This window comes from Ovis aries, chromosome 5 (genome assembly GCF_016772045.2).
Source record: "Ovis aries strain OAR_USU_Benz2616 breed Rambouillet chromosome 5, ARS-UI_Ramb_v3.0, whole genome shotgun sequence".
Taxonomy (NCBI): domain Eukaryota; kingdom Metazoa; phylum Chordata; class Mammalia; order Artiodactyla; family Bovidae; genus Ovis; species Ovis aries.
In genome coordinates, this window is record NC_056058.1 from 39,074,155 (window position 1) to 39,102,068 (window position 27,914).

The 27,914-nt window shown below is 38.0% G+C and overlaps 1 protein-coding gene across 3 annotated transcripts; it reads left to right on the forward strand.

The window, feature by feature from the left end:
- The first annotated feature begins 7,203 nt into the window (after nt 1-7,203).
- On the forward strand, nt 7,204-26,067 carry TRIM58 (tripartite motif containing 58). Of its 3 annotated transcripts, none has more exons than XM_042250407.2 (6): nt 7,204-7,708; nt 12,552-12,647; nt 14,639-14,869; nt 16,975-16,997; nt 17,076-17,194; nt 21,764-26,067. In XM_042250407.2, the coding sequence occupies exons 1-6, from the start codon at nt 7,286-7,288 to the stop codon at nt 22,351-22,353; spliced, it is 1,482 nt and encodes a 493-aa protein (XP_042106341.1). In that variant the 5' UTR covers nt 7,204-7,285; the 3' UTR covers nt 22,354-26,067. The 3 variants fall into 3 exon arrangements, with proteins under 3 accessions (XP_042106341.1, XP_004008796.2, XP_060272380.1); XM_004008747.6 differs by having other exon boundaries at nt 17,094-17,194; XM_060416397.1 differs by having other exon boundaries at nt 16,975-17,194.
- Nucleotides 26,068-27,914: the final 1,847 nt, after the last annotated feature.

Genomic DNA, 27,914 nt, shown 5'->3' on the forward strand with positions numbered 1-27,914 from the left:
GGGTTTTGTTGCATGGTATTTCTTCATCAAACTAATTACAGGTGTGGCTAAATTTAAAAAAAAGTCATGACTGAAATAATTGTTTTCATTCATTCAATTAAAGCAATCTATACACAAGTTCATTCTGAGTGTTACTCTGTCAATCTAACAAAAAATATACAATATGTGAATCTGAGAATTAGATGAGCTGAAAAAGAAAAAGGTTTTAATCCATCCATAATATAGCAAGATTAAAAAGTCAAGTGTATTAAAGTCTATTTAAATAAGAAGATCTAATTTATTAAGATCCCCTGGAAGAGGGCATGGCAACCCACTCCAGTATTCTTGCCTGGCGAATCCCATGGATAGAGGAGCCTGGCAGGCTATAGTACATAGAATCACAAAGAGTGGGACATGACTCAAGCAATTTATTAATATTTATTAATATCACATGCAATTGATTAATATTTTAGTTGTTTATATCTTTTAATTTAAAATAACATATTAAAAGATTGAACAAATGAAAAAAGAAAAACAAATTACAATTTCATTTATTTTGGAGGGGTTTATCATTAATTTATTCAGCAAGTATGCATTTGATACTTACTATGTGCTTGGAGCTCATCCAGGCATTGGAACTCACCAGTGAATCACACAAACACTATAGTGTGAGGAGGTAGGCTGACATAATTATTTATTGGTATCTGACTTACTTAATATAATTAAAAAATATTTAAACTAATGATTTTAAAATAGTGTGATTCCTGTGTATATATATTTTACAAGACTTTGAGAAGGAAAGAATATGCAGATTAAAAATGTATTCTTTTAAATATCTATAGTACTGTCTCCCAGAATTAGACACCTCATACTTTACCTTCCATACTTTTTTGTGTCCCACAAGTGGTGTAGTATAATTGCGTTACTACTGTATAGCCTGGGCTTCCCTTCCGGCTCAGTCCGTAGAGAACCTGCCTGCAATGCAGCAGACCCAGGTTTGATTCCTGGGTCAGGAAGATCCCCTTGAGAAGGAAATGGCAACCTAGTCCAGTATTCTTGCTTGGAGAATCCTATGGACTGTAGCCTGGGGTCACAAGAGTCGGACACGACTTAGCGACTAAACCACAACCACCACCACTGTATAGTCTATATCTTCGCATGCACGCATGCGTGCTAAGTCAAGTTGCGTCTGACTTCAGTTGTGTCCGACTCTGCAACCCTATGGACTGTTGCCTGCCACGCTCCTCTGTCCATTGGGTCTCCAGGCAAGAACACTGGAGTGGGTTGCCATGCCCTCCTCCGGGGTATCTTCCTGACCCAAGGATCAAACCTGCGTCTCTTATGTCTCCTGTATTGGGAGGTGGGTTCTTTACCTATAGTACCATCTAGGAAGCCCCAATATCTTGGGGTATTGACAGATAACTTTTTAAGCCTGAATCTTGCCCTTTTTTTGCAGAAAATTTTACAGATAATTTACATCATAGGTCTTTTCACATGCTGTTGAATTTGGGGAAAATAATTAACATTTATGGACTGCATGATAGTTTACTCTTTGGCGTTTGGTTTTCATATCTGATCACAAATCCAGATCTTGTAATTCCTGCATGTTTATAGAAAGAAGATGTGAGACCTGATGGGGTGTGTAGAGCACACCAGAAGCATCATCAAACACTACACCTAAAATTAGAGCTAAGACAAGGTAAATTTGTATACCTTGGATCTGCTCACATTGCAAATTTCTCATATTTAATATACAAATGTGGTTTACAATACCTTCTTTAGACAGTGATTGCAAATCTCACACAGGACATTGCATATATTATTTAATTTCTCCCATCAGCTATAGGGGCCCCTTACTCTATGAAGCCCAGAGTAAAAGACTCTGGAATTAAAATATGAATGAGATAATATTCTTTTCCTTGAATCTATCAAATCACCTTAAAAATTCTTAATGTAAATCCATTTTAAAGTATAACATTAGGGAGTAAGTCTACTTTTGTTAACATGTACATGTGATGATTGATTGGAGCTCATATGCACAGAAAACAGCCCACAGGCAAGCATTTTTTCCACTGCACAGATCAGTACCTTAGAAACCCTAGGTTCTCACTCACAGTCACAAGGAAACTTCTCTGCTTCACATTTTCTTTCTGAATTCCCTCTAAGAAACAAAGAAGTACTCTGGATGTCGGCATCCTTTACAAAGCCAATGATGTTGAGGTTGTGTCTACAGAGGATATTAGACAACCTTAGCTCAGTGAATGATCAATATAGACTCGGGGAAAAGGAACAATAAAAATGCAAGATACAACTGCTGAAATGAGAATCAACAATGGGATACTGCTTAGCCATATAAATGAATGAAATGATGCCACTTGCTACATCATGGATGGACGTAGAGATTATAACACTAAGTGAAATAGCTCAAACAGAGGAAGACATATATCATATGACATCATTTATATATGGAATCTAAAATAAAATACAAATGAACTTATTTATAAGACGGAAACAGAGTCACAGGCATAGAAAACAAATTTATGGTTACCAAAGGGGAAAGAGGGGGATAAATTAGGAGTCTGGAGTTAGCAGACATAAACTATTATATATAAAATAAACAACAATGTCCTACTGTATATATATAGCAGAGGGAACTATATTCAATGTCCTATAATAAATCATCATGGAAAAGAATATTAAAAATAATAGTTATGTATATGTATTTATCTATATCTATACCCATATCCGTATCTAGCTATCTAGCTGAATTACTTTGCTGTACACCAGAAACTAGCACAACTATATTTAAGTAAAAGACAAAAATTGTTTTTGAATGGATGGAAAACTGAAAACAAAAAAGAGGCAAAAACAAAAAACAGAGATCCTTTTAAAAACCACAAGCAGGAAGGAAAGTGATGGCTCAGTTGATTTTGAGGTTTGTTCTGGCTGGCTTTTTTTTTTTTTTTTCAGTACAGAGTGGGCTGAATTTGGGACTGCTGCTGCTACTGCTAAGTCGCTTCAGTCATGTTCAACTCTGTGCGACCCCATAGATGGCAGCCCAACAGGCTCCCCTGTCCCTGGGATTCTCCAGGCAAGAACACTGGAGTGGGTTGCCATTTCCTTCTCCAATGCATGAAAGTGAAAGGTGAAAGTGAAGTCGCTCAGTCGTGTCTGACTCTTAGCGACTCCATGGACTGCAGCCCACCAGGCTCCTCCATCCATGGGGCTTTCCAAGCAAGAGTACTGGAGTGGGGTGCCACTGCCTTCTCCGAGATTATAAATCCTCAAAGCTGAGGCAAGGGTATGGTCAGAAAGAGCTGGGAGCCTTGTTAAAAGGACTCAGGCTAGGAAAGAAAACGTGGATGCCCTGGAGAGATGGTTTCAGGAGCCCAAAGCCACTATGTCAGGAAGTCAAGAAAGAAGCAAGGAGAAATGGTCAGAGGAGGAGGATCCTATATCCTCAGAGAAGGCAGAATACATGTGAAGTGTAGTATTAGAGAAGGATGATGGCAGGAAGAGAGGATGCTAGCGAAAAGATTTAGAACTATGCAACCTGAGACTAATCAGAGACTGAGTCAGAGAATGGAGTTAGGGTAAAGATCTTGGAGCAGGTACACCAAAATGTGATTGTATCAGCACAAAGGCATATTTTATTCACCCAGGAAGAATGATTGTGAGAAAATACAAATTTAATTTGCTTCTCCGAAGGCTCAGACGGCAAAGAATCTGTCTGCAATTCGGAAGACACCTGGATTCGATCCCTGGATTGGGAAGATCCCCTGGAGGAGGACATGGCAACCCATTCCAGTGTTCTAAAGTAGGTGCATCAAAATGTGATTGAATCAGCACAAAGACATGTTTTATTCACTCCAGAAGAATGATTATAAAAAAATACAAACTTAATTTAGACCAACTCTATTAAACAAGAAAGTATTCAGGGAGGCATTTCACAGAGCATTTGTAAATGCAATGACATCTGAGTATAATGCAGCTTACTACTTACCACAAATGGGCTACAAGGAAATTTTTTTTTTTTTTTTTTTTTTTTACGGACAATCATACAGAGGTCATTCTTATCCTCCCAAAGCTAGAGACAAAATAGAGTTTAAATTCAATGACCGAAGAATAAGTCGGGGAAGAAGTACCATCTGATATTAGCTCACTCAGTCTCCTGAAAATCACTTTGACCTCCACATGCAAGGCTAGTGACCTTCCCTTGCCTTTTGTGTGTGTTCAGTTGCCCCACTAGTGTCCCACTCTTGCAATCCTGTGGACTGTAGCCCTCCAGGCTCCTCTCTCTGTCCATGAAGGTCCTCAGGCAAGAATACCGGAGTGGGTTGCCATACCCTCCTCCAAGGGATTATGTTGCATTATAATGTTTTCAAATAAAACAGAAATGTCCTTCAGCATCTTTGTAAGTCACAGTAACATAAATCAAAGTCAAAATCATATATGTTAATTGTAGAAAAATATGGATCTCACATTGAACATATAATGGTCATTGAAAATTTTCCTTCATTAGCTTCTAGGATGAACTGTATTGATTCTATTCATTCATTCATTCACTTATTTATTCAGTCAGTATTTATTGGGTATCTTATGTGCCAGTCATTCTTCAAGTTACTGGGGATACATTAATGAACAAAATAGAAAAAAAAAACAAACCTCCTTCTTACTTTCTAATTATCCATCCCTTTTGTTATTTTTTTTTCTTTAATTAGATATATTTACTACATGCCAGGACCTGCATCAGATGTGTGACATTGTTTAGTCCATTTAATCCTTTGAACAGCCCTGTATGAGAGGCATTAACAAAGTCAGTCCTCATATTTTAGAGGAAATTTGGTACAGAAACTTTTTTCAAGCCTCTTATCTAGAAAGTAGCACAGTCTTCAGCCTTGGAGCCAGGGTCTGCTTTTCTACTAAGGAGCCCTCTGCCCTTTTCCTTTCTCTTCTAAATTCACATCTTTTATGTTCTACTCATAACTGTTTCTGTTTGTTCTCAAAGAGTCTATTGTATTTATTTTTAGAATCTATTTTAGTTATCCACCTGGAACTTTCAGCAGACAGCCTCAAACTGTTTAGACCTTTCCATTTGCCAAAGTTCCAGGCCAAGCCCTGGTTCTTAGAATAAGGACCTGAAAACCTCTCAGGCCTCTTCATCGATACTGCCGTGTTCTGGTGAAGGGGCTTGAGTAACTCAGTGAAGCTAGGAGCCATGGTGTGCAGGGCCACCCAAGATGGACAGGTCATAGTGAAGAGTTCTGAAAAAAATGTGGTCTGCTGGAGGAGGGCATGCCAAATAGAAGGGGGAAAAGTGGAAGCAGTGACAGACTTTTATTTTCTTTGCCTCCAAAATCACTGAGGATGGTGATTTAGGCCATGAAATTAAGACACTTGCTCCTTGGAAAGAAAACTATCACAAACCTAAGACAGTGTTTTAAAAAACCAGAGATATCAGTTTGCTAACAAAGGTCCATACAGTCAAAGCTATGATTTTTCTAGTAGTCATATACAAATGTGAGAACCGGACCTTAAAGAAGGCTGAGCTTCAAAGAACTAGTGCTTTTGAATTGTGGTGCTGGAATAGACACTTGAGAGTCCCTTGGACAGCAAGGAGATCAAATCAGTCAGTCCTAAAGGAAATCAAGACTAAATACTCTTTGGAAGGACTGATGCTAAAACTCCAGTTCTTTGACCACCTGATGTGAAGAGCCGAAAAAAACCCTGATGCTGGGAAAGATCGAAGGCCAAATGAGAAGAAGGCAACAGAGGATGAGCTGGTTAGATAAGATCACTGACTCAATGGACATGAATCTGAACAAACTCTGCGAGACAGTGAAGGACAGGGAAGCCAGGCGTGCAGTGGTCCGTGGTGTCATAAAGAGCTGAACACGGCTTAGTGACTGAGAGAGAACAACAACAACAACAACAAAACCTCTCAGGAGCTGCAAGGACCTGAGTCATCTGCCCCTGCCTCTCACTGGGAACTTATCTACTGCCACTCATCCTCATCTTACACATACATCAGCCTGCCTGGCTGCCTCATGTCATGGGGTACCTCCTGCTCCCTCTAGCAATAGTTCAGCTTATATACTCTGTGCCCTCTGACTGTTCTCCTTGCCAGAGTTCCCTTCATTTCAACTTCTATTCACCCTTCAGTAATTACCTCAGAAACTTCCAAGGGCCCAATCTGACCCCCCTGAACCCCAGCTTGTTCAGAGCCCTGTTATATTCTTGCAGCACTGGTGAATGTCTTTTCTCCCAGTTTTTAGTTTATAATTATATGAGTTCTACTGACAGATTTTAAGACTCCCTTGAGAGTTGGGCCATTTGTTTTTTGCTTTCTTTTGTGTCTGAGATTCTGGCAGCTTGTGCTGAAGAATAAATTGAATGATTTGCTATAGGCATGTCCATCATCCCTTCAAACTCAACAAAATAAAAATTACATTTTGTGTAGATGACAGATGTTTCCCACATTTGTCTACTTTCCTGATGACCTAATGACCTCACCATATTCATCCCAAGTAGGGATCACACCCTTTCTGTCAAATCATCTTTCTTCTATGTGTTTCTCAGCCTCCCCCATTTCACAAGTGCTGCAGCACTGATAGGCTGAAGTTAGATTATTTTTCCTAACCAATGCCTTAGCCTACAGCTTTGCCACTTCTAAAATGTGCTTTACAACAATCATAACACATGTGCAATCATTATGGGACTCACTGAAGTTGACCAGATTTTATTTAAATGCTTTGAATTGTTGTTGGGCTATAGACTTATCATTATTATACACACATTTTTTTTTCGGTGGGGGGGGCATCTCCTTATTAACTTACCAACATATTTCTTTATTAAGAGCTAATTAACAGGAAGTAGAAAAAATAAATTTTGACAAAAAAACTTTAACAAATCAATATGTCATAAAAAGATAATAAGGTCATGGGGCGGTTTAGAAAATAACTGAAGGAAGGAGCTTAGCGATTCTTGAAATTTACTGACAGTGAAAAGATGTACAGGCTCCAATAAGCTACACTGCGAGCGATTCTGTTAGAAATGATCAGTTTCCTAGGAAGCTAGGATTGCTAGAATGTTAATGTTATCCTTGTGGTTGACTGTGTCTGAGTTGCAAGTTTTCGCTGGGGGTGGCTCATTTGGACGCTAGCCAGTGGATAAAGCCCATCTTGTGTCTGCTTCTCATGAGGCTGTGGGGTTCCTCCCTTCTGTGTCAGAACACCAGGAGAGATAGTGCAGGCAGCTGGGGAAGACAGCTCTGCTATCGGCGGGGCCAGGCAAGGCCCAGCTGGCCATGGCCTCGGGGTCCCCTGGGGAGCGGCTCTGCGAGGAGGCCCGGTGCCCAGTGTGCCTGGATTTCCTGCAGAATCCCGTCAGTGTGGATTGTGGCCACAGTTTCTGCCTCAGATGCATCTCCGAGTTCTGCGAGAAGTCCGACAGCGCACAGGGCGGCACCTATGCCTGTCCGCAGTGTCGGGGTCCCTTCAGGCTGGAAAGCTTCCGGCCCAACAGGCAGCTGGCCAGCCTGGTGGACAGTGTGCGGCAGCTGGGCCTGGGCGCGGAGCCTTCGGGGGCACGCTTGTGTGGGAGGCATGGCGAGGAGCTGACCCGTTTCTGCGAGGAGGACCAGGAAGTGCTGTGCTGGGTCTGTGACACCACTCCAGAGCACAGGAGCCACCACACAACATTGCTTCAGGAGGCCGCCAGGTGCTACCAGGTGAGAGGTGTTACCATGTAATGTGGAGAGCTGTGACTCCTGATCTGGAAATGCCGGTCTGTAATGGAAGACACTGACTGGGTCAGAAGTGTTAAAAATCCCTTGCCAGAGACAGAGCCAAAAGATACCCCCTGATCTGAATGAGCAAGCACCCTCCTGGCTCACATTCACCTTGGGATCTGTAAGCCTTTGCTCCATGGAAATCCCATCGTTTGGGACTCCTAATCAGGAGCTCAAACATACTGTTATTTAGACTGCTCTTCTCTGCCATGAAACTCTCTCTGGTCATTTCATTCCATGCTGGTCTTAATTTTCCTGATATAGGTAATCTGAGTTTCACAACTAGAGCTCCCTGGTATAGGAGGCTATGTTGTCCAATTGCCTCTTAGTTACAAGTGCACAACTGTTATCGGAAACACTTCCTAATAACTATCATTTGTATAATATGTTGCTTTTGCATAATATTTATATTAATTAATGCTACTGTTGTTTAGTCACGAGGTTGTGTCCAGCTCTTTGCAACCCCATGAACTATAGCTGGCCAGGCTTCTCTGTCCATGGGACTTCCCAGGCAAGAATACTGGAGTAGGTTACCATTTCCTTCACCAGGGAATCTTCTCAAACCAGGGATCAAACCCAAGTCTTGTGCTTAGCAGGAGGATTCTGTACCACTGGGTCACTTAGGAAGCCCATGTTAATTAATATTGTCATCAAAACAATCTTAATTTTTTTCATTTTTATTTTACATTGGAATATAGCTAATTTACAGTGTTGTGTTCATTTCAGGTATACAGCAAAGTGATTCAGTTATACACATACATGTATCCATTCTTTTTAAAACTCTTTTCCCGTATAGGTTACTTCAAAATATTGAGTTTTCAGTGCTATACAATAGGTCCTTGTTGATAATGTTTTATATATAGTTGATAATTTATTTTATACGTATATATATAGTAGTGTATATATCAGTTCAGTTCAGTCGCTCAGTCGTGTCCGACTCCTTGTGACCCCATAAATCTCAGCACGCCAGGCCTCCCTGTCCATCACCAACTCCCAGAGTTCACTCAAACTCATGTCCATCGAGTCGGTGATGCCATCCAGCCATCTCATCCTCTGTTGTCCCCTTTTCCTCCTGGCCCCATTCCCTGCCAGCATCAAAGTCTTTTCCAATGAGTCAACTCTTCGCATGAAGTGGCCATAGTACTGGAGTTTCAGCTTTAGCATCATTCCTTCCAAAGAACACCCAGGACTGATCTCCTTTAGAATGGACTGGTTGGATCTCCTTGCCATCCAAGGGACTCTCAAGAGTCTTCTCCAACACCACAGTTCAAAAGCATCAATTCTTCTGCGTTCAGCTTTCTTCACAGTCCAAATCTCGCATCCATACATGACCACTGGAAAAACCATAGCCTTAACTAGATGGACTTTTGTTGGCAAAGTAATGTCTCTGCTTTTCAATAGTGTATATATGTTAATCCTAAACTCTTAATTTATTCCTCCCCCTCACCTTTTCCTTTTGATAATTTTAAGTTTGTGTTTGAAGTCTGTGAGTCTATTTCTGTTTTTTTTTCTTTTTTTAATATAAATTTATTTATTTTAATTGGAGGCTAATTACTTTACAATATTGTATTGGTTTTGCCATACATCAACATGAATCCGCCATGGGTGTACACGTGTTTGTAAATACTTTCATTTGTATCATTTTTTTTTTAGATTACACATGTAAGCAATGTATGTGGGTATGTGTGTGCTAAGTTGCTTCAGTCATGTCTTACTCTTTGTGACCCTATGGACTGTAGTCGGCCAGGCTTTTCTGTCGATTGGATTCTCTAGGCAAGAATACTGGATTGCCATGGGTTGCCATGCCCTCCTCGAGGGGATTTTCCCAACCCAGGGATTAAACTTGTCTTTCTTACGTCTCCTACATGGCAGGCAAATTCTTTACTGCTGACCACCAGGGAAGCTGGTGATGTTATATGTTATATAAGCTGGTGATGTTATATAAGTGATGTTATATGACATTTATTTTCTCAGTATGACTTAGTTTACTTAGTATGATAATCTTTAGGTCCATCCATGTTGCTGTAAATGACTTTGTTTCATTCTTTTTAAGCCAGAGTAATTTTCCATAGTGGGCTCCCCTGGTGGCTCAGTGGTAAAGAACCCACCTTCCAATGCATGAGAAGCAGGCTTCATCCCTGGGTTGGAGAGATGCCCTGGAGAAGGAAATGGCAACCCACTCCAGTATTCTTGCCTGGGTAATTTCCCAGACAGAGGAGCCTGGAACTCTACACTCCACTGGGTCACAAAAGAGTCTCAACAACATCACCAACAAAAATATTCATATATATATATATATATATATATATATATATATACATACACATACATATATATACATATACACACACACACATATATATGTATATATATACATATATATATATACACACACATATATATACATATACATACATATATATATACATATATATACACACACACGTATATATATATGCCACAATTTTATCCTTTCATCTGTCAATGGCCATTTAGGCTGTGTCCATGTCTTGAAAGAAAGTGAAAGTGAAGTCGCTTAGTCGTGTCTGACTCTTTTCGATCCTATGGACTATAGCCTACCAGGCTCCTCTGTCCATGGGCTTTTCCAGGCAAGAATATGCGAGTGGGTTGCCATTTTCTTCTCCAGGAGATCTTCCCGACCCAGGGATTGAACCCAGGTCTCTTGCATCGTAGGCAGACCCTTTACTGTCTGAGACACCAGTGAAGTCCATGTCTTGGCTACTCTAAATACTGTGGCAATAAATATAAGGGTGCATAAAACCACCTTAATGTTTGAATGTTTGCTATGAATGGTGTCTGGATGGGCACAAGGTTCTGATCCCCTTTAAAGTTGCCAATACATGTTACTCTGCAGTAGGAATCCAGTGGTTAAGCTGACAGATTCCTCTCTATTCAATACATATTTCTGGACTTATGATATGAGTATCCTCAGTGAAGAGGTGACTAATATTGGAGTATCTGGCTCACAAAAGTGGCATCCATGAAACTCTGTGAAGAAGATTCTTCCTACTGGTGCTCATCAAAAGTTTTTGGACATATTCAGAACACATTTAAATTGCCAATATGTGGAACAGCTGCTCGCACAAAGAGAGTTAAAGTCATCTTTAATCTACTGACCTTACCTGAAGTACTATCACAATGAAAATAAAATGAAGATATTAACTTTATAAAATAATAATAATTTAATAAATGATTAATAATATAGAGCCTATAATAATTTTGTATATTTATATCATACATTTTAACTTAGAATAATTAATAATATAATTATTATTATTATTTTAACTTTGTTTTAAATCAAGGTTGTGATTTTTTTTTTCCCCTCAAGTACCCTCTGAACCTACCTAAAAATATCTCTTAGGTTGTCTTCTGCAAAATTCAGGTGCTAACTATTTCTTAACTAGACTTCTAGAGTATATTCCTGCCTTTTTTCTTTAATCCAGAGGGTACCATACAGTGCATGGATAATGTCATATTCTAAGGAAGTTTTCTCTATTTCAGCAGTCCTTCAACTAAGTACCAAATAAATATCTTTCAAACTCCTTAGCCTATCAATCAGTTTTAGGACCGTTTAAGTGCTCTTACGGGCTTCCCTGGTGGCTCAGATGGTAAAGTGTCTGCCTACAATGCACTATAACTCTTGTCTTAACCATTAATTTTTAGATTCAGCAAAACTAGCCTAATCACTGTTGTCCCCAAACGTGACACAACTTTCAACCTCTTTGCTTTTGCTTACAATTATTTTTGTCTGTTAAGTGTCGGAGTGTTCTAGTCCTTCCAGATTCTAAAAACAATTGCCATTTTCTTCATCTTATTAAATGTCTCGTTGGTGTCTACTGCTATTTTATGTGTTCTACCTTAGAATGTTATCATTAAAAAAAGAGAGAGAGGAAAAAAAAAAGACTGGTGTGTGGGACTTGTTGAATGACTGTGGAAAGAATTTAATTTTTTGTTTGTTTTTATTTTTTCCTGAGACTTATTGAATGACTTTGGGAAGACTTTTAAAATGTGTATATGTGTCTATCTTTGCGTATGTTCTCTGTAAATAAAATATATGTACTTACCTCTAGCAGGAGTCCTAGGGTTGAAAAGAGATTTAGTTTTCCTTAAATTATTTTTCTATCCCTTGTGAGATTTATGACTTTCTGTATTTCTTTTTCATATAATAAATACTAACTTACAAGATTTCTTCTGTTAAATAAGAAATACACTTCTGGTTATAAAGTAATGAATAAATTTAAGAAGTTGAAATATATAGATAAAAGGAATCGCATCACCTTTTCAGCCAAGCATAGGAGATGAGATTTTGTTTATTGAGTATATTTTCATTGGTCTCTGCCTAATTTTTATATATTTATTACAAGAACTTTTATTTTTAAAAATTGGTGTCAGGTTACAGAAAATAGGCTTATTTTAATTTTCTTAATAATTGTATTTCTTGCCATTAAAAATTCTGCAGCACCTTGTTTTAATTCTATGCAGTGAATAAAATAATTTTTTCCTCACTGTCCTATTTTGATTACTTACTGTTTTGCTATTTATAATGCAATGAACATACTTTTTAGATACATCTTTTATTATATCTGGCATTAACATTTAAAACATATCTATGTTTAACAGTCATTAATATTAATGAGGTCGAACATTTTTGTATGCTTTCTACTGCCTGTTATAGCTGATCTTTGTATTTCTTCCTGCGCTTGGTCAATTTAAGTACTGAATGAGAGTATCCTTAATGGCTGTGGCGTATCTTCCCAAACAGATAAAGCTCCAGGTGGCACAGGAGCTTGTGAGGAAAGAGCTGGAGGAAGCCTCAACTCAGGAGGCCAATGTGGGGAAGAAAACTGTTATTTGGAAGGTAAGAGAATACTGGGGCTTCAGGTGGCTAACCTATCTGAAGGATCCTTATTTAGACCATTAAGTCATTCTTCCACCATCTTCCCTATTCTGGCACTTTTGTTCCATTTTCCTGAGTACTCAAGAAAAACCGATCTCAGCATCACCCTGGACCATCTCATCCCCTCAGATTATATTTGCACAGTTGTGTTCTTTCTAATCTCTGTAATACTATCCCCAATCTAAATTATAAAAAAAGACTTTACTCATCTTGATCTTACCAACTCACTTGATCTTATTCACTGAGCTTCACTCACTGCATCACGTAGAACAGAGTTGTACTCTAACACTTTTGGACTTATGATTTGGGAGAATGACATTCTAACATGTATACTATCATGTGAATTGAATCGCCAGTCTATGTCTGACGCAGGATGCAGCATGCTTGGGGCTGGTGCATGGGGATGACCCAGAAAGATGTTATGTAAAATTAAAAAATAAAAATAAAAATCTAAAAAAATGTGTATTTGTTGGATGAATGAAATTTTTACTATTTCACAGCATATGTATATATATATACACATATATATGTATGAAATACACGCTCATAGTCATCATCTTACATATAAAAATAATCTGAATTTTTTCAGTCAATATATTGATATAAATATATATCTTTTTTCAGTCAATATGTTGATATATTTCTGCCATCATCAGCTCTTTTTTCCTTTACCTATTTATACATACACACACACACAGACACACACACATACACAGAGTGATTCTGAACCTGGACCAATGTTGCCTTCCAAGAGATATTTTGCAATATCAGTAGATATTTTTGGTTGTCACAACTGGGATGCCTTACTAGCATCTCATATGTAAAGGCAAGAAATGCTACTAAATATCCTATAATACAAAGAACAGTCCCCACCCCCACCCCCCCAAAAAAAAATCACAACAAAAAATCACCTGGTCAAATATCAACAGGATCAATACTGAGAAACTGTATATAGAAATGACATAGGTGTTTATATTTTTATATTATGTATTACAATATATATAGACTCTATTTCCAAATACTTCTCTGTCTTTCTCCAAGGAACCCTTTTTCTCTGATTATTCTCTATAATTTTGTAATTCTTTCTTTCTTTTCTTGAAAATTTTGACTTGTATTTATCCTCTGGCAGATATTTTCATGAGGGTTTTTGCTATATTTTTCTCTGTGATGTCTTAATTTTTCCCATAGTTATGTATATCATATGTAAAGTTAATCAATAGTGACATTTATTAATAATTTTTAAGTTAGTAATCCAAGTAAATTGTTTTTAATCCTGACCTGACCACAAATTTATGAAATCAGGAACTCTGTATCTGAGATCTGGTTTCATGCATGTCTTGAACCCTCCACTGATAATTCTTAAAGTAGAGATGTTTCCAAGAATCTTGTTCTAAGTCAAGTCAACTTGCATAATTTTTACCTTTAAAAATGTATCCATGTGAGCCAAAATACAACAAGCATGATTTTAATAAACTAAATTCTAAATTCTGTGGAAACCCTTAGTCCTTCTATATTTATAGGTGTAATTATAGTATTTAAAAGGGTGATGTGAGAGAACAATGAATTGCAACTAAACCCCTTTTCACTATGTCATTCCCCATGTGTGTGTGTTTGTTAAGTTGCCTCAGGCATATCTCACCCTTTGCAGCCCTATGGACTGTAGCCCACCAGGCTCCTCTGTCCAAGGAATTTTCCAGGCAAGAATACTGGAGTGGGTTGCCATGCCACTCTCCAGGGCATCTCCCCGACCCAGGGATTGAACCTGGGTCTCTTGCACTGCAGGCAGATGCTTTACCATCTGAGCCGCCAGGGAAGGCCCCCCCACCCCCACCCCTACCCCCACCCCCACCCCCACCCCACCCCCACCCCCACCACGCCCCCCGTCCATACATGAAGGTAGAGGCCAAATACTCAGCCCCAACTGCTGATGATTTGTTGTACTGTCACTACAGGAAAAAGTGGAAATGCAGAGGCAACGCTTCAGGTCGGAGTTTGAAAAGTATCGTGGCTTCCTGGCCCTGGAGGAGCAACTGCAGCTTAGAAGACTGGAGGAGGAGGAGCGAGCCACGCTGCAGAAGCTGCGGGAAAGCAAGAACCGGCTGATTCAGCAGAGCAGGGCTCTGAAGGAACTGGCAGAGGAGTTGGAGGAGAGGTGCCAGCGACCAGCCCTGGGTCTGCTGGAGGTGAGGCTGGGTGCCTGGGAGAAGACGGATGGGCACACCTGAGACCAAGGGGACAGATGGCAGCTTTCAGCGATAACTCCTTAAGCAGTTTTGCTCTTTAGGACAGGATCACCCTAGAATTTCCTTGGAAAGCTTGTTATTAAAAATCCTCAATCTTAACATCAGAATCTGAAGGGAGCCTAGAGAATCATACATAATAGCTCATACTAAAGACAAAACCTTAAATATTTTCAAAACTAAAATTAATTTAATGATTTACATATAATTAAATAAAAACAGACTATCTATACTATGTTGCCTGGAAAGCATTTTATAAAAACCTCATAGTGGGTCAACAATGATATTGCTGTATTTCAGTCATGGCTAATCCAAAAAGTCTTGTTAACCCATTTTAATGTCAGTCGTCAAATGTATGAGTAATATCTACAATTTTCCACTTTGAAATTTGCATGCTAATTTTCAAGGCAAATATTAATGTTCTAGCCCGTAGTGCATGCCCATTCTAGGCATTGTGGGGAAGGATTAATTTGGCTCACTACAGCTTGCCCACAGTATACTTGAGATTATAGAGCAGACAGACAAATAAATGATAATCCTCCTTAAAGGCATTAAATCCCAAGTGAATTGAGAAAGTCATCATTGTTGGATGCTTTTTCTCAAGCTAGAACTCGCTTGCAATAGAAAATTTCTGGGCACGTTTCATTGTGTTTCAATCCCAATGACTCATTTAGGAATGTCTGAAATAAGTAATTTCTATCTTCATACAAGTTCTGTGATTAAATAACACTGGTCACAGAGTAGGGGGGGAGGTCATTAAATAAAAGCATTTGCAAAGCTTTTATATTAAATATGTCCCATTTTCTTCAATATATTTATGCATCAGTAAAACATTGTTGTTATTATTGTTTGTATTATTATTACTATGTCTACTTCCTACTAAGCAAACTGTCCCAAAGGAATAAATTTTCAAAATTTTAAACAATAAATAAACACAAGAACTTTGGCATTTTCAACAATATTCATTGTCACATCTTACTGTATCTTAAAATACTGCATATTTGAAATTATCATTTATTAGCACTGAATAAATGTTAAAATGTCTTATAACACAAATCTTGAAGTTTGAAGTGAAGTTGCTCATTTGTGTCTGGCTCTTTGCAACCCTATGGACTGTAGCCTACTATACTCCTCTGTCCATGGGATTTTCCAAGCAAGAGTACTGGAGTGGGTCACCATTTCCTTCTCCAGAGGATCTTCCTGACCCAGGGATTGAACCCAGGTCTCCTGCACTGTAGGCGGACGCTTTACCGTCTGAACCACCAGGGAAGTCCTTAGGGAGACTGTTCCTCAAATAATTTGCTTTGATTTTTATACTCATTTCTCCCTTTCTTCCTCGATACCAGTAAACAACATTTCAACCTTAATGGACCGAAATAAGACCTGTTGTTCTGATGAAATATAAAGCTAATCATTTCCCTGGTTTTATGCCCTGTTAAAATTAATCTGACTGGTGGTCATTTTTTAGAGGGATAGGGGAAATAAAGTGCAGGTGATTTGTTTAATAATCTACTTTGACATAGACTTGCTGAATTTTAATGACTTCTGTGTTTTTCTACTTAGATAACTTAGACAAAGTATGTTGGTTCAGAGAATAAGGAAGTTAGGATTATCTTACAAGAACACTGAGATTATCATTTTATGTCCATACCTTTCACTATTTCTCAAATAAATTCTTCAGATATTTAGAATCTATTTTTACCTTAATTCTGTTCACAGAAAATAACTCCCCATAAAAACATTCAATTATCAGAATTATCAATTCAGAAAATAGCTAAACCAATAGGTATCATAGGAATTAACCTAAAGTTTGTGTGGTCTGATTTTGTTTTAATAGAGGCAAACTGATTATATTATTTTAAATTCATGAGAAAACTCAATAACAGTTTGTTTTAGATTTTTTAGAGGGAGTCATATCTCTTATAGTTTTACATCAATAAATAATGATTTTCAATAATTCTTAAAGAGATGTTCTTGGTGTGTCCCCAGTCTGTCAAAAGCAGTTCAGAGGTCTAACTCACACCTGCTTGTTTCTCTTTCATTTTCAGGGTGTGGGAGGAGCCTTGAGCCGGTATGTTTACTTTCCGAATCAGAGAATGGTTTGGGAGAGGCTGGGGAGGTTGGTAGATAACTCTAATGAGAACTGCAGGTTTTGTGCTCTTCTCAGAAGTAAGAATGTCACACGCCTGGAACCCGAGTCCATCGCTATGGAGCTGAAGACAATGTGTCGCATCCCTGGCATGAGGGAAATGTTGAGGAAGTTCCAAGGTAGGCTGCATTTTAGACCTTGAGGAATTATGACCTCTGGAATTTGGCTGTTGTTGCAATTTGTTACTGTACCAGTCAGGCTACAGTAACAAACAGAACCCAAAGTTTAGTGGCTAAAATCAGCAAAGTTTTATTTTGAGATCATGTTATTGGTTAATTACTGGATTGTGGAGGCTTTAATTTCACATAATCTCACTGCATGCAGACAGAGCCCCACCTCCTTCCTGTTACTGATAGGCACAGAACTGAGCAAAGTCATGGTGAATCATGCACCACCCTAAGGGACACATATAGCTTTCCTGAAGATATTATTGATGAAAGTGAGTCACATAGTCATGTCAAACTACAGGGGGGAAGGGAGAGAGCACTAGGCTCAGATTTTGTTCTTTAAAGAGTATTGGGATATTTGTGAATAGTCCTGAAGAATATCAGAGTAACTGACACCCATATAAGCTACATTTGGTTAGAATAGTGGGTTAAAAAATGATATTATCTGTGACATAAGCAATATTAGTTCCAATCTATGTCTATTTCCTTTTTTATAAAATGCTAAAAAGTTATATTCTTTGGAGGACAAAATGAAACATATTTGAAAACAGAGAAAAAAATCTTCAATATATGAAAGCATTGCAGTGTATCAGATAATATAAAGTTTGGATTATTTTGTTATCTGGCAGTTTGATAAATTTCTTAAATTAGATAGTCAATAAAGCCAAAAACATTCAGTTAATTATATTTAAGAGGGAATAACTGTAATGTTATAGTTTGTTGCATCTTAGTATTTTGTTTTTTAAAACAATATAGATTCAATGTTTTTAATTTTTTTATATTCAATTAATGCCAAATAATGAAAATAGACTATGACTTAATAGTGGGTTTGTTACTTAGAAGGAAACTGCCGTCTATGGGGTCGCACAGAGTCAGACACGACTGACGGGACTTAGCAGCAGCAGCAGCTTTGTCTCATGATAAGAAAACCCATCTTATCAATCCTGTTCAATGATTAATCCATGATCTCACAGGCAGATTGATATTCCCTGATAGCTCAGTTGGTAAAGAATCTTTCTACAATGCAGGAGTCCCTGGTTCAATTCCTGGGTCGGGAAGATCTGCTGGAGAAGGGATAGGCTACCCTTTCCAGTATTCTTGGGCTTCCCTTGTGGTTCAGTTGGTGAAGAATCTGCCTGCAATGTGGGAGACGTGGGTTCAGTCCCTGGGTTGGGAAGATCCCCTGGAGAAGGGAAAGGCTACCCACTCCAGTATTCTGGCCTAGAGAATCCCAAAGGGTTAGACATGACTGAGCAACTTTCACTTAACTGTATGAAATGTTGCAAGTTATTACACTCTCATAATCAATGTCTTTATATTCACATTTACATTTATTGAATTAATTAGCTGGTCAATTCCACAAATATTGTGTATTTTATGCCAGTTACTCTTCTAAGCGTTAGAATATAAAACTGAACAATAACATCAAAGATGTTACAGATATGGAGCTTCATGTAAGTTTTTGCTTAAATTATGGAAAGTACGCGAAATGTGAGAAGATGAAACAGAATATTGAAAAAATAAATAAATAAGTGTGGCCAGAAGTTCTTGAGTTAGCACATCTAATCTGGAATTTTTGATGATCAAGGAAGACTTCATTCATAGGGGAAAACACAGCAAATATCTGATCTAGAAGAAAGCATTTCAGGAAACAGAAATGAGTTCTAAGACCTGAGCTTAAAATATGGAAGATGCATTCCAGGAGCTATGAGAAAGTCTGTGTGGCTATTGTGGAGTGAGTGACAGGAGAACTGTAGAGGTCAAGCAAAGTCCAGGTAGCTTAGGACCCAACAAGAAGGCCATTATGAGCAGAAGTGAAATAGGGCATCAGTTATAAATGGAGGAATAGCATGATTGGACTAATGTTTCATGAAGATCACTGCGTGGTTTATTGAGAATAAATTACAGAGGGGCAAGGCTTGATGTGGAAAAGCCATTAGGAGCCTTTGTAATAACTCAATTAGAGGCTATTTTCTACTGGACTAGGGAAGTCATACTGGAGGTACAGAGAAATAGGCAAGATCTTGCTATATTGATATTTTGAAAGCAGAACTGGCAAGATCTGCTGTTGGATTAGATATGAGGTGTCAGAAAGGGAGAAAAGTTGTGAATAATTCCAAAGCTAAAATCTCCTGAATTGGCATAATGAAATTATTGTTTACATTGACATGTAAAGCTACAGGCAAGGTAGAAAAAAGGACCTGGGTTTTAGACACATCAATGTTGTGATGGATATTAAATATCCAAATGCTGATATCGGGTAGGCAGATGAATTTACAAATATGGAGTTCCAGGAGAAAAGTCTAGGCTAAAAGTATTTGGAATTAGTAAAACACATGAATGGAATTTAATGAAAGTAATATACCTGCCATCCCAAGAACATATCAAAAGTGATCTAAGAGAGAGGCAGAAGGTCCCAATCATTAGACCATTGGTTTCTCCAATAGCAGTGATGGAGGAAGAGAAGAGAAAACAGCAGAGGAGACCAAGAAGGGGTGATCAGCAGAAAGGGAGTGAAAGAGTGATGACTGGTGTCTTTGGGAGAGAGAAATGTTTTCTAGGACAAAAGGATTCTCAACAGTGTTAAGTGCTATAGAAAAGTCATTTAAGGTGAACTTTAAGGACTGATCATGCATGGGGTGCTGGGAAGAAGGTGCAGTTTGGTTAGGGTATTATTCTATTGGGTGATAGCTTAAGAAATTTTAAGAGTTTAAGAAGAGGTAGGGAGAAGAATTAGAAATAGATGTATTCACAACCTTTTCACAGATTTATTTTCTTGAAGTGGGAATGATATATGAAGACATGACATCTGTTAAATAGGTCTGCCACAACATCATGGAGACCTGCTTTTCAGTTCCTGTTATTCATGACCTCTAGAGTTTGGAGGTGAAGGCAATGGCACCCGACTCCAGTATTCTTGCCTGGAAAATCCCATGGACGGAGGAGCCTGGAAGGCTGCAGTACACAGGGTTGCTGAGGATTAGACAGGACTGAGCGACTTCACTTTCACTTTTCACTTTCATGCATTGGAGAAGGGAATGGCAACCCAATCCAGTGTTCTTGCCTGGAGAATCCCAGGGACGGGGGAGCCTGGTGGGCTGCTGTGGGTCGCACAGAGTCAGACATGACTGAAGTGACTTAGCAGTAGCAGAGTTTGGGAAAATCATATAATCGCTTGGGCTCATCCTGCTTATCTATAATGTGAGAAAGATAATATCAATCTTGAGGCTGGTTCTATGCTATAGCATAGATGATATACCCACTTAGTTTTGAGAAGAAATAAAAGATAACTAGAAGTGGTTTGAGACAAATAATAATGGGAATCATCATATTAATATTTGTTATATTAAAAATTAAAGCATGATTAATTATGAAATTTGTTTTTGCTTTTAAATTAATGAAATCAAATTTACTAGTTTTGAGTGTTGACCAAAAAAAAAAAAAAGACATGAATATTTTACATCCTCCTTGCTTCACTGAGGTCATTTCATTAGTAGATGTATTTTTAAATTATATGTACAAATAAAATGTCATATCAATATACTGAGACTTCACAGTATAGTTATTAATAGTAGTTTTCAGTAATTTTCTTTGCTGCATAGCAAATTACCACACACTTAGCTACTTAAAATCACATCCATTTACTTCCATTCTTTAGATCTGATAATCATGAGGGATCAGCTGGTTTCTCTGTTTAAGGTTTTATAAGATTAAAATCAAGGTGTTGATCAGACTGGACATCTCTCAGGGGTCTAGGGAAAGGTCCACTTGCAAGCTTATTCAGTCTGATGATATAAAGCAATTCCTTGCAGTTGGAGGACTGACATCCCCATCTCCTTGTTGATTATCAGTTGGAAGTTCTTCACCTTTCTCCTCCACTGTGGCCCACTCCATCTTCAAAGGCAGCAATGATATATCAAATGCAAATATCCCTGATTTTTCCTTCTACCACCATGCCAATAAACAAAGAACTATATCTGATTTTAAAGGGTGGTTATATTAGAACCCACTCATATAATCTCCCACTTGTCACATAACAGAATCATGAGAAAACCACCTGGGTTTGAAGGCCATGAAGTTCCTCTTAGAATTCTTCCTACCGTAGTAATATAGCTTTGAAAGTGGTGTGTTTAAGACCAATGTAATTTTTCTATAGGCTTTGGTAAGAAAAAAAAAATCCCAAGGGAGTTATACATTTTATTTTAAATGCAGATATTCCAAAGAGTACCCAAGTGCTCTGGATAGAGATAAAAGGAATCTAAGTGGTTATGAACTTGGTTTGTCTTATCATCAATGGTTACGGTTTAATTGGGGCAGTAATTAGTCCTGGATTATGTAGACATAACAGAGGAATATACTCAAACTCAATAAAGCATCTGCAAGATGAAATACTTATTTTTTATCTCCATGAGTTATTAGAGGGAGAGTAAAAATGGTATGACAGTCATCAATATCATGGGTTCTTAAGTTTTCACCAGTCTTTTCTGTTCTTTTACATGTTTCACAAAATTGTTTCTACAGTTGACATAAAATTGGATCCTGCCACCGCACATCCTAGCCTCCTCTTGACTGCTGACCTGCGCAGTGTGCAGGATGGAGAACTGTGGAGGGATGTCCCCAACAACCCTGAGCGATTTGACACGTGGCCCTGTATCCTGGGTTTGCAGAACTTCTCATCAGGGAGGCATTACTGGGAAGTCATGGTGGGAGAAAGAGCAGAATGGGGCTTAGGTGTCTGTCAAGACACAGTGTCAAGAAAGGGGGAAATCACACCATCTCCTGAGAATGGGGTCTGGGCCATGTGGCTGCTGAAGGGAAGTGAGTACATGGTCCTTGCCTCTCCATCAGTTCCTCTCCTCCACCTGGAACGGCCTCGCTGCATTGGGATTTTCTTGGACTATGAAGCAGGGGAAATCTCCTTTTATAACATCACAAGTGGGTCTTTTATCTACACGTTCAACCACCTGTTCTCTGGATTTCTTCGACCTTATTTTTTCATCTGTGACACGACGCCTCTTATCTTACCACCTATGACAGAAGTGGAGTTAGAAAATTGGGCATCCAGGGGTCATTTTGACTCTGCCTCTAATATCAGAGATGATTCTTCCTAAGATTGTGTTGCTGAGATACACTTGCTGAGATACACTCCAAACCTAGCAAAGTCTTCTGCAATAGAATGGAGCATATCGTATATACATATGTGAAGGCTCAACAGATGTCCCTATTTAGGTCAGCTGTTTACTCCTTGTCCCTATGGAAATTTTCCCATAGGAACAAAAGGGAAAGTATATGTTATATGTGTTTGGATAAGGATTGTGTAATAATTTTAGAAATGGAGCAGTCTTATCACTGTTTTCCCAAATGGCTCCACATACTTTTTTGATGAGGTTTTCTTCAAACGAATGGACCTTGTATTAAACAAAGATATCTATACATTTATTTTAATGTCTCATTCCTTTTAATATCTCTTCAATCCAAGTCTTCCACATATTAAGAATTAGAAATAGCGATTCTTAAATTGGTTCAAAACAGTCCAATATTGTTCTAACGTCAGATCCCTAATTGTTTCATCTTTTCTTACTCTCTCTCTCCTCTTTTTCTCACTCTGGGCTCTGCCTCTTTCTATCCCTGTCTCCCTCTCTTTTTTCTTTATTGCTTCTTACTATGTTTTTTTGCTTTATATCTCATCATTTAACCTCCATTTCCTTCTAGATTAACATATTCAGAACCATCCCTTTATCCATGATTCCTGTGACTATTCAATTATTCTTTAAATCCTCTTTATTCAGGGGTCAATTTTTGAGAGTGATGCAATTCATTCCTCTGATTATATCACTGAGTCCAATGCCATACCTCTCACAAGGACATTTTCCTTTCTCTTTGGATATATTTTTGATTGAAATATAATTGGTTTATAATATAAACCAATGTTAGTTTCATGTATTCAGCAGGGATACTTTTTTATTTCTGAGTAGAAATTTCTCAGAATTATGATTCAACTAGTTCTTTGACCTAGTCATTTTCTAGTTGTAAAACTTCAAACAATTATTTCTTTCTCTCTCAGACTCCTTTACTTAGTACAATTTTTATAATGTGGGACAATGATATTGACATTACAGTATTTTGGGAAATAATTGAGGTTGTGATTTATAGGGTTGCTTTAAATTCAACTTTGCCTCTTAAATACAATATGAAAATGACCATAAAGATGAAATGATAATATTTGACTTATTTTTAGTGTATATTGTATATATTCCAAACAAAATTCTTAAAAATTATTGAAAGTTAACTATGCTTCCATCTTCTATATATATATTTGATAAATACTTGCTAACCAAATGCTTAAATGCTAAATGTTGAAATGTTAAATAATTATTAATTAATAGAAACTTTAGATGACATTACCTAACAAGACTTTTTGATTTTTAAGGAGCTTTTCTCTTCCAGAGAAGTTCCTTTGACTAAAATCTTTCACATACTTTACAATAACATTAATGATATAACTTTCTTTCTATATTTTAAACACATTTCAGACATTTTTGTATTTGGAGGAGCATTTATGGATTATAATAATTTTAGCAATGGGGAAATTTCATCAAACTGTATTTCCAGATGGTTTTAGGTATTCTAATGATGGGGACTTATATTAAACAAAGATTTCATATTTGATACATTTATGTTTGATCACAAGCAAACTATTCCTCTGTCTTTTTTAGAAACAGAGGTAATAATAATGTACCTTACATCCCTCTTGTTGATATTTTATACACCATGCACACCCTAGGCCTTTTCCATTCATGATCTAAATAGAAAGCTGGATCTCAGTTCATGCTTTCCCATCATCAGGGCTTAAATGGGGCCTGGAAACTTACGGTAACTCCTGAGTGTTCATGTCACTATAGGGTCAGCATCTATGACAGGCGTTTGTAACAGAGAACAAACACTCAGGACCGTAGAGCCCTTTTTCCAAAAGGATCAAGAGGGACAGGGTCACTGGTCTAAGATCATGTCACCCCTGGGGGCTCCACCCATTCGCCAGGACAAGGAAGCCTCATGACCTCAGGCCTGCTACCCTCTTCAAGGGATGAAAAGGGAATCTCAAGAATGCCTTCTCCCCAGGAAGCTAACATCCTAGTGTCTACTGTCTCCTTTTAACCCTATTATCTCATTGTGCATCCTCTTAAGATTTATGTCAGCTAATAAGCCAACTTAAATCTTTCTTCATCCCTTGCATTCCATGTTTCACAAAGCTTTGCGCATCTCCTATTATAACCCTTATTTTTGGCCTTCCCAATTCCATACACACGCACATACTCAAACGCAATACACAGAGGCTTTTCCAGTGGATGACAACTCCATTTTTTTCGGTTACTCAGGCCAACAATCTGGTTAACTCCTTTCTTGATTTTGCTTTCTCATCTAGTCTATCAGTAAACTCTGTTGGCCCTACCTTCAGAATGTATCTAGAGTTCAGCCCTCTCTAACCACTCTACTGTTGTAACCATGGTCTGAACATCCATTCTCTCCCTCTAAGTTATTAGTTTCCTAATAGCAATCCTGGCTGTACTTTGGCCCCTTCCATATCCCTTTTCAATGCAGCAGCCAGGCTGATCCTTTTAACGCCAAGATTGTAGTACCATTGCAATTACCTTCTATTCAGTTTAGAGTTAAAGCCAAAATCTTTTCAACAAAACTTCAGACCCTAGAAGATCTGAGCACAAGTTTCTCCTCTGATTCTGACTTCCTCCCCTTACTTCCCTTTTTATTCTTCTCCATCTATCCTGGTATCCTGGCTGGGTTTACACCAGACCAGGCACTTGCTACCATCGGGCCTTTCTCCCAGCTGTGCCTTCCTTCCACCTGCAGTTTCCTTTTCCCTGATATTTAATTCATTTGCTTTCTTCCTTAGTTCGTGTTAGTGTTAGCTGCCCAGCTGTGTCCATCTCTTTGTGACCCCATGGACTGAAACCTGCCAGACTCTTTTGACCATGGAATTCTCTAGGCAAGAATACTGGAGTAAGTGGCCATTCTGTTCTTCAGGAAAGAGAAGGGATAGAACCTGATCCAGGGATAGAACCCATGTCTTCTGCATTGCTGACCTATTCTTTACTGCCTGAATCACAAGGGCATGGTCAAATCCTGCTTTTTAGTGAGAACCATACAACCTGACCTGTCCCAGAGCTCACCTAGAGTTCACCCTCCAACTTCCCTTTGTTGGGCGCAATGAAGGCACTTTTTTTCAATATACTACTTATTGGGTTCTAATATATTATATTGTCCTATTTATTAAATATTTATTTATTTAATTGCTTTTGCCTTTTCTGGATAGATTGTAAGCATCCTGAGGAGAGGGATCACAGTCTATTGATAATGATATGTCTGACATATCTCAAACAACTCACTGGTTTGTATGTGGTTACAACTTAATGCTCATTTGTTGAATAAATAAATGATTAGCTTTTGTTAGGCAGAATTAAGTGATGGATCTGAAAATATTTTGTGAAATATAATGCTATTATTACTAATTTATAACTAGAGAAGTACTGATCAATAAAGCTTAATGTCGAGTGTTAAAAGTGTAAACCAATTTTTAAGTGTAGAAGAAGTTTGAATAAATTTGTAGAGATACTGGTTCCAGTGACATGATGCATTGTTATGCCCAGGTTCCACTGAGCCACCTGTAGCTTTGATTCCCTATGACAATACAGTGACAACTTTAACTCATTCATTGCCTTGTATGCATTCCATATGCAAATTCTCATACTCACTAAGAATGTGGGGAGCATTATATAAGTTATCTGGAATAAAAATTTTGTAGAAACCAACTTTTCTATGCTTTGTGAACTCCTTTTTTGTTTTAACTGCACTATAGAGCCACCTCCTCTCCCTCCAGTTCTCTCCCCGCTGTCATTTCCCTTCCAGCATCTATCTCTAGTTATCTGCTGGACTTTATTTTTAAGCCCAAATCATTATAAAAAATGACCAAAATCATAAGGAATGATTACAAAGTCAATCTCAAATGTTAGGTTCTAGGTGTTCTGAAGCTATAACTCTCCAGAGTTATGTTTATAGTTTACCAAAAGACTAGATGTTTCAGTCAAATAACTAATTTGATCATTTTCCCCATGTCCCAATCCTGTGAGTGATTTGTCTTGTGAATTAACTAGTTAAGCTAATTATTCTAGCATGTTGAGAAGGTGCTAAATGAAAGGAACTAGGAGGACAATGATGTGTGGGGCTGATTGGGAACAGGAAGTGAAAAAGTTTCATCCTCAGGCAGAAGGAACTGAGCTAATTTACAGTGGTGATATTGAGGCCTATTGTCCCAAAGGGCAGATAAATTGGGAACACTGGGATTTATTAAATCTGCTCTCCAAGAACTGACTCCTCAATGTATATTTTGTATGTGCTTCTGGGGTCTTCTGCAAATTTACCTTTTTTATTATAAGAGGGAAGGATGGAAGTGATCTTTATCTATATAAAATACATATTCTACAAACCTATAAGTTCCACACATTTTCCTATATTGAATATTTCACTCTCTACTCTGTGGCTCTCTAGCTATGTCTTCTCAAAAGGTCCCAGATTATTATTTTGCTAAATCCCCTAACCAATTGATTCAAACTAGCCTGGTTTTCTCTGATACTGTCTGACTGTTTTCAGGGACTCAATTGCTGTTCATTTACTGACTTTTTATTATTTATATTTTGAAAAAAATTTAGCCTTGGTGTGTCACATCACTTAAATAAGAACATTAAAAGCACAGTCATATATACACAGTCTAATAAATCAAGAGTTCCTGATACTTGCTCAATTTTACCCTAGTTACTTCTTGAAACTAAAGTATAAATCCACTATACTGACATCTTCCTTTCAAATCCTAAGTAAATAAATAAAATTAGTTGCCCTACTGGTTCCTTAAATTAATAATAAAGTTCTAAATTAACCATTCCACCTATCCAGTTTTTCAGCTGTCTAGGTCAATGAGTCCTTTCTTTTTCATGAAAAAAATTCTTAGAAAAAAAACACGACAAAATACTTTTGCAATATTATCAATGGAACTAAGGGGAAAAAATTATTCTTTCCAAGTAGGATGGGACTGATTATACCTTGGCTAATTTTTAGATACATAATAATTCTCAGGAACAGAGAAAGGAAGCAAATATTCCATTAATATTTATATTTATGGAATAAAAATTGAGTCTCCAATTTTACTTACATGAAGTAATAAGTCCTTTTCATATCAAGGAACAAATATTCATAGTCCTCATTTTCTGTCTGGACCCTATGGGAGATTATAGAGTTTGATGTGATGTATACCTACATCACACCTCAGTGTATGTACTAATGACCCCTATGGGTTCAGAAATTTCCCTAGAGGTTGGGGCTGTTGAGAAACCCAGACCACTGGTCCCTCTCCAGTCTTTCTCAGGAGAACTGCATCTTATTGTCATTTCCATAAACTCCTCTGCACAAATATCATGGTCCACTTCACTTACAGAGGAATGGGCCAACCCAACAGAAGTGCCTTTATTTCCTCCCACATGTGGAATTGCACTTGGCTGGAGCACCTGTGTGCACACAGGAGGGAATAAGACAACCCACAATCCTCCTGTAATAAGATCCACACATTCTGACTTCGACTTTTAATGGTACCTGGTAGCCTATGAGT

Bases quoted from the DNA above. Each gene is read 5' to 3' on its own strand.
- TRIM58 (XM_060416397.1), top strand. From the start codon at position 7,286: ATGGCCTCGGGGTCCCCTGGGGAGCGGCTCTGCGAGGAGGCCCGGTGC. The intron at 7,709-12,551 runs GTGAGAGGTGTT...CTTCCCAAACAG, and splicing joins AGGCCGCCAGGTGCTACCAG to ATAAAGCTCCAGGTGGCACA. The intron at 14,870-16,974 runs GTGAGGCTGGGT...TTTCATTTTCAG, and splicing joins CAGCCCTGGGTCTGCTGGAG to GGTGTGGGAGGAGCCTTGAG.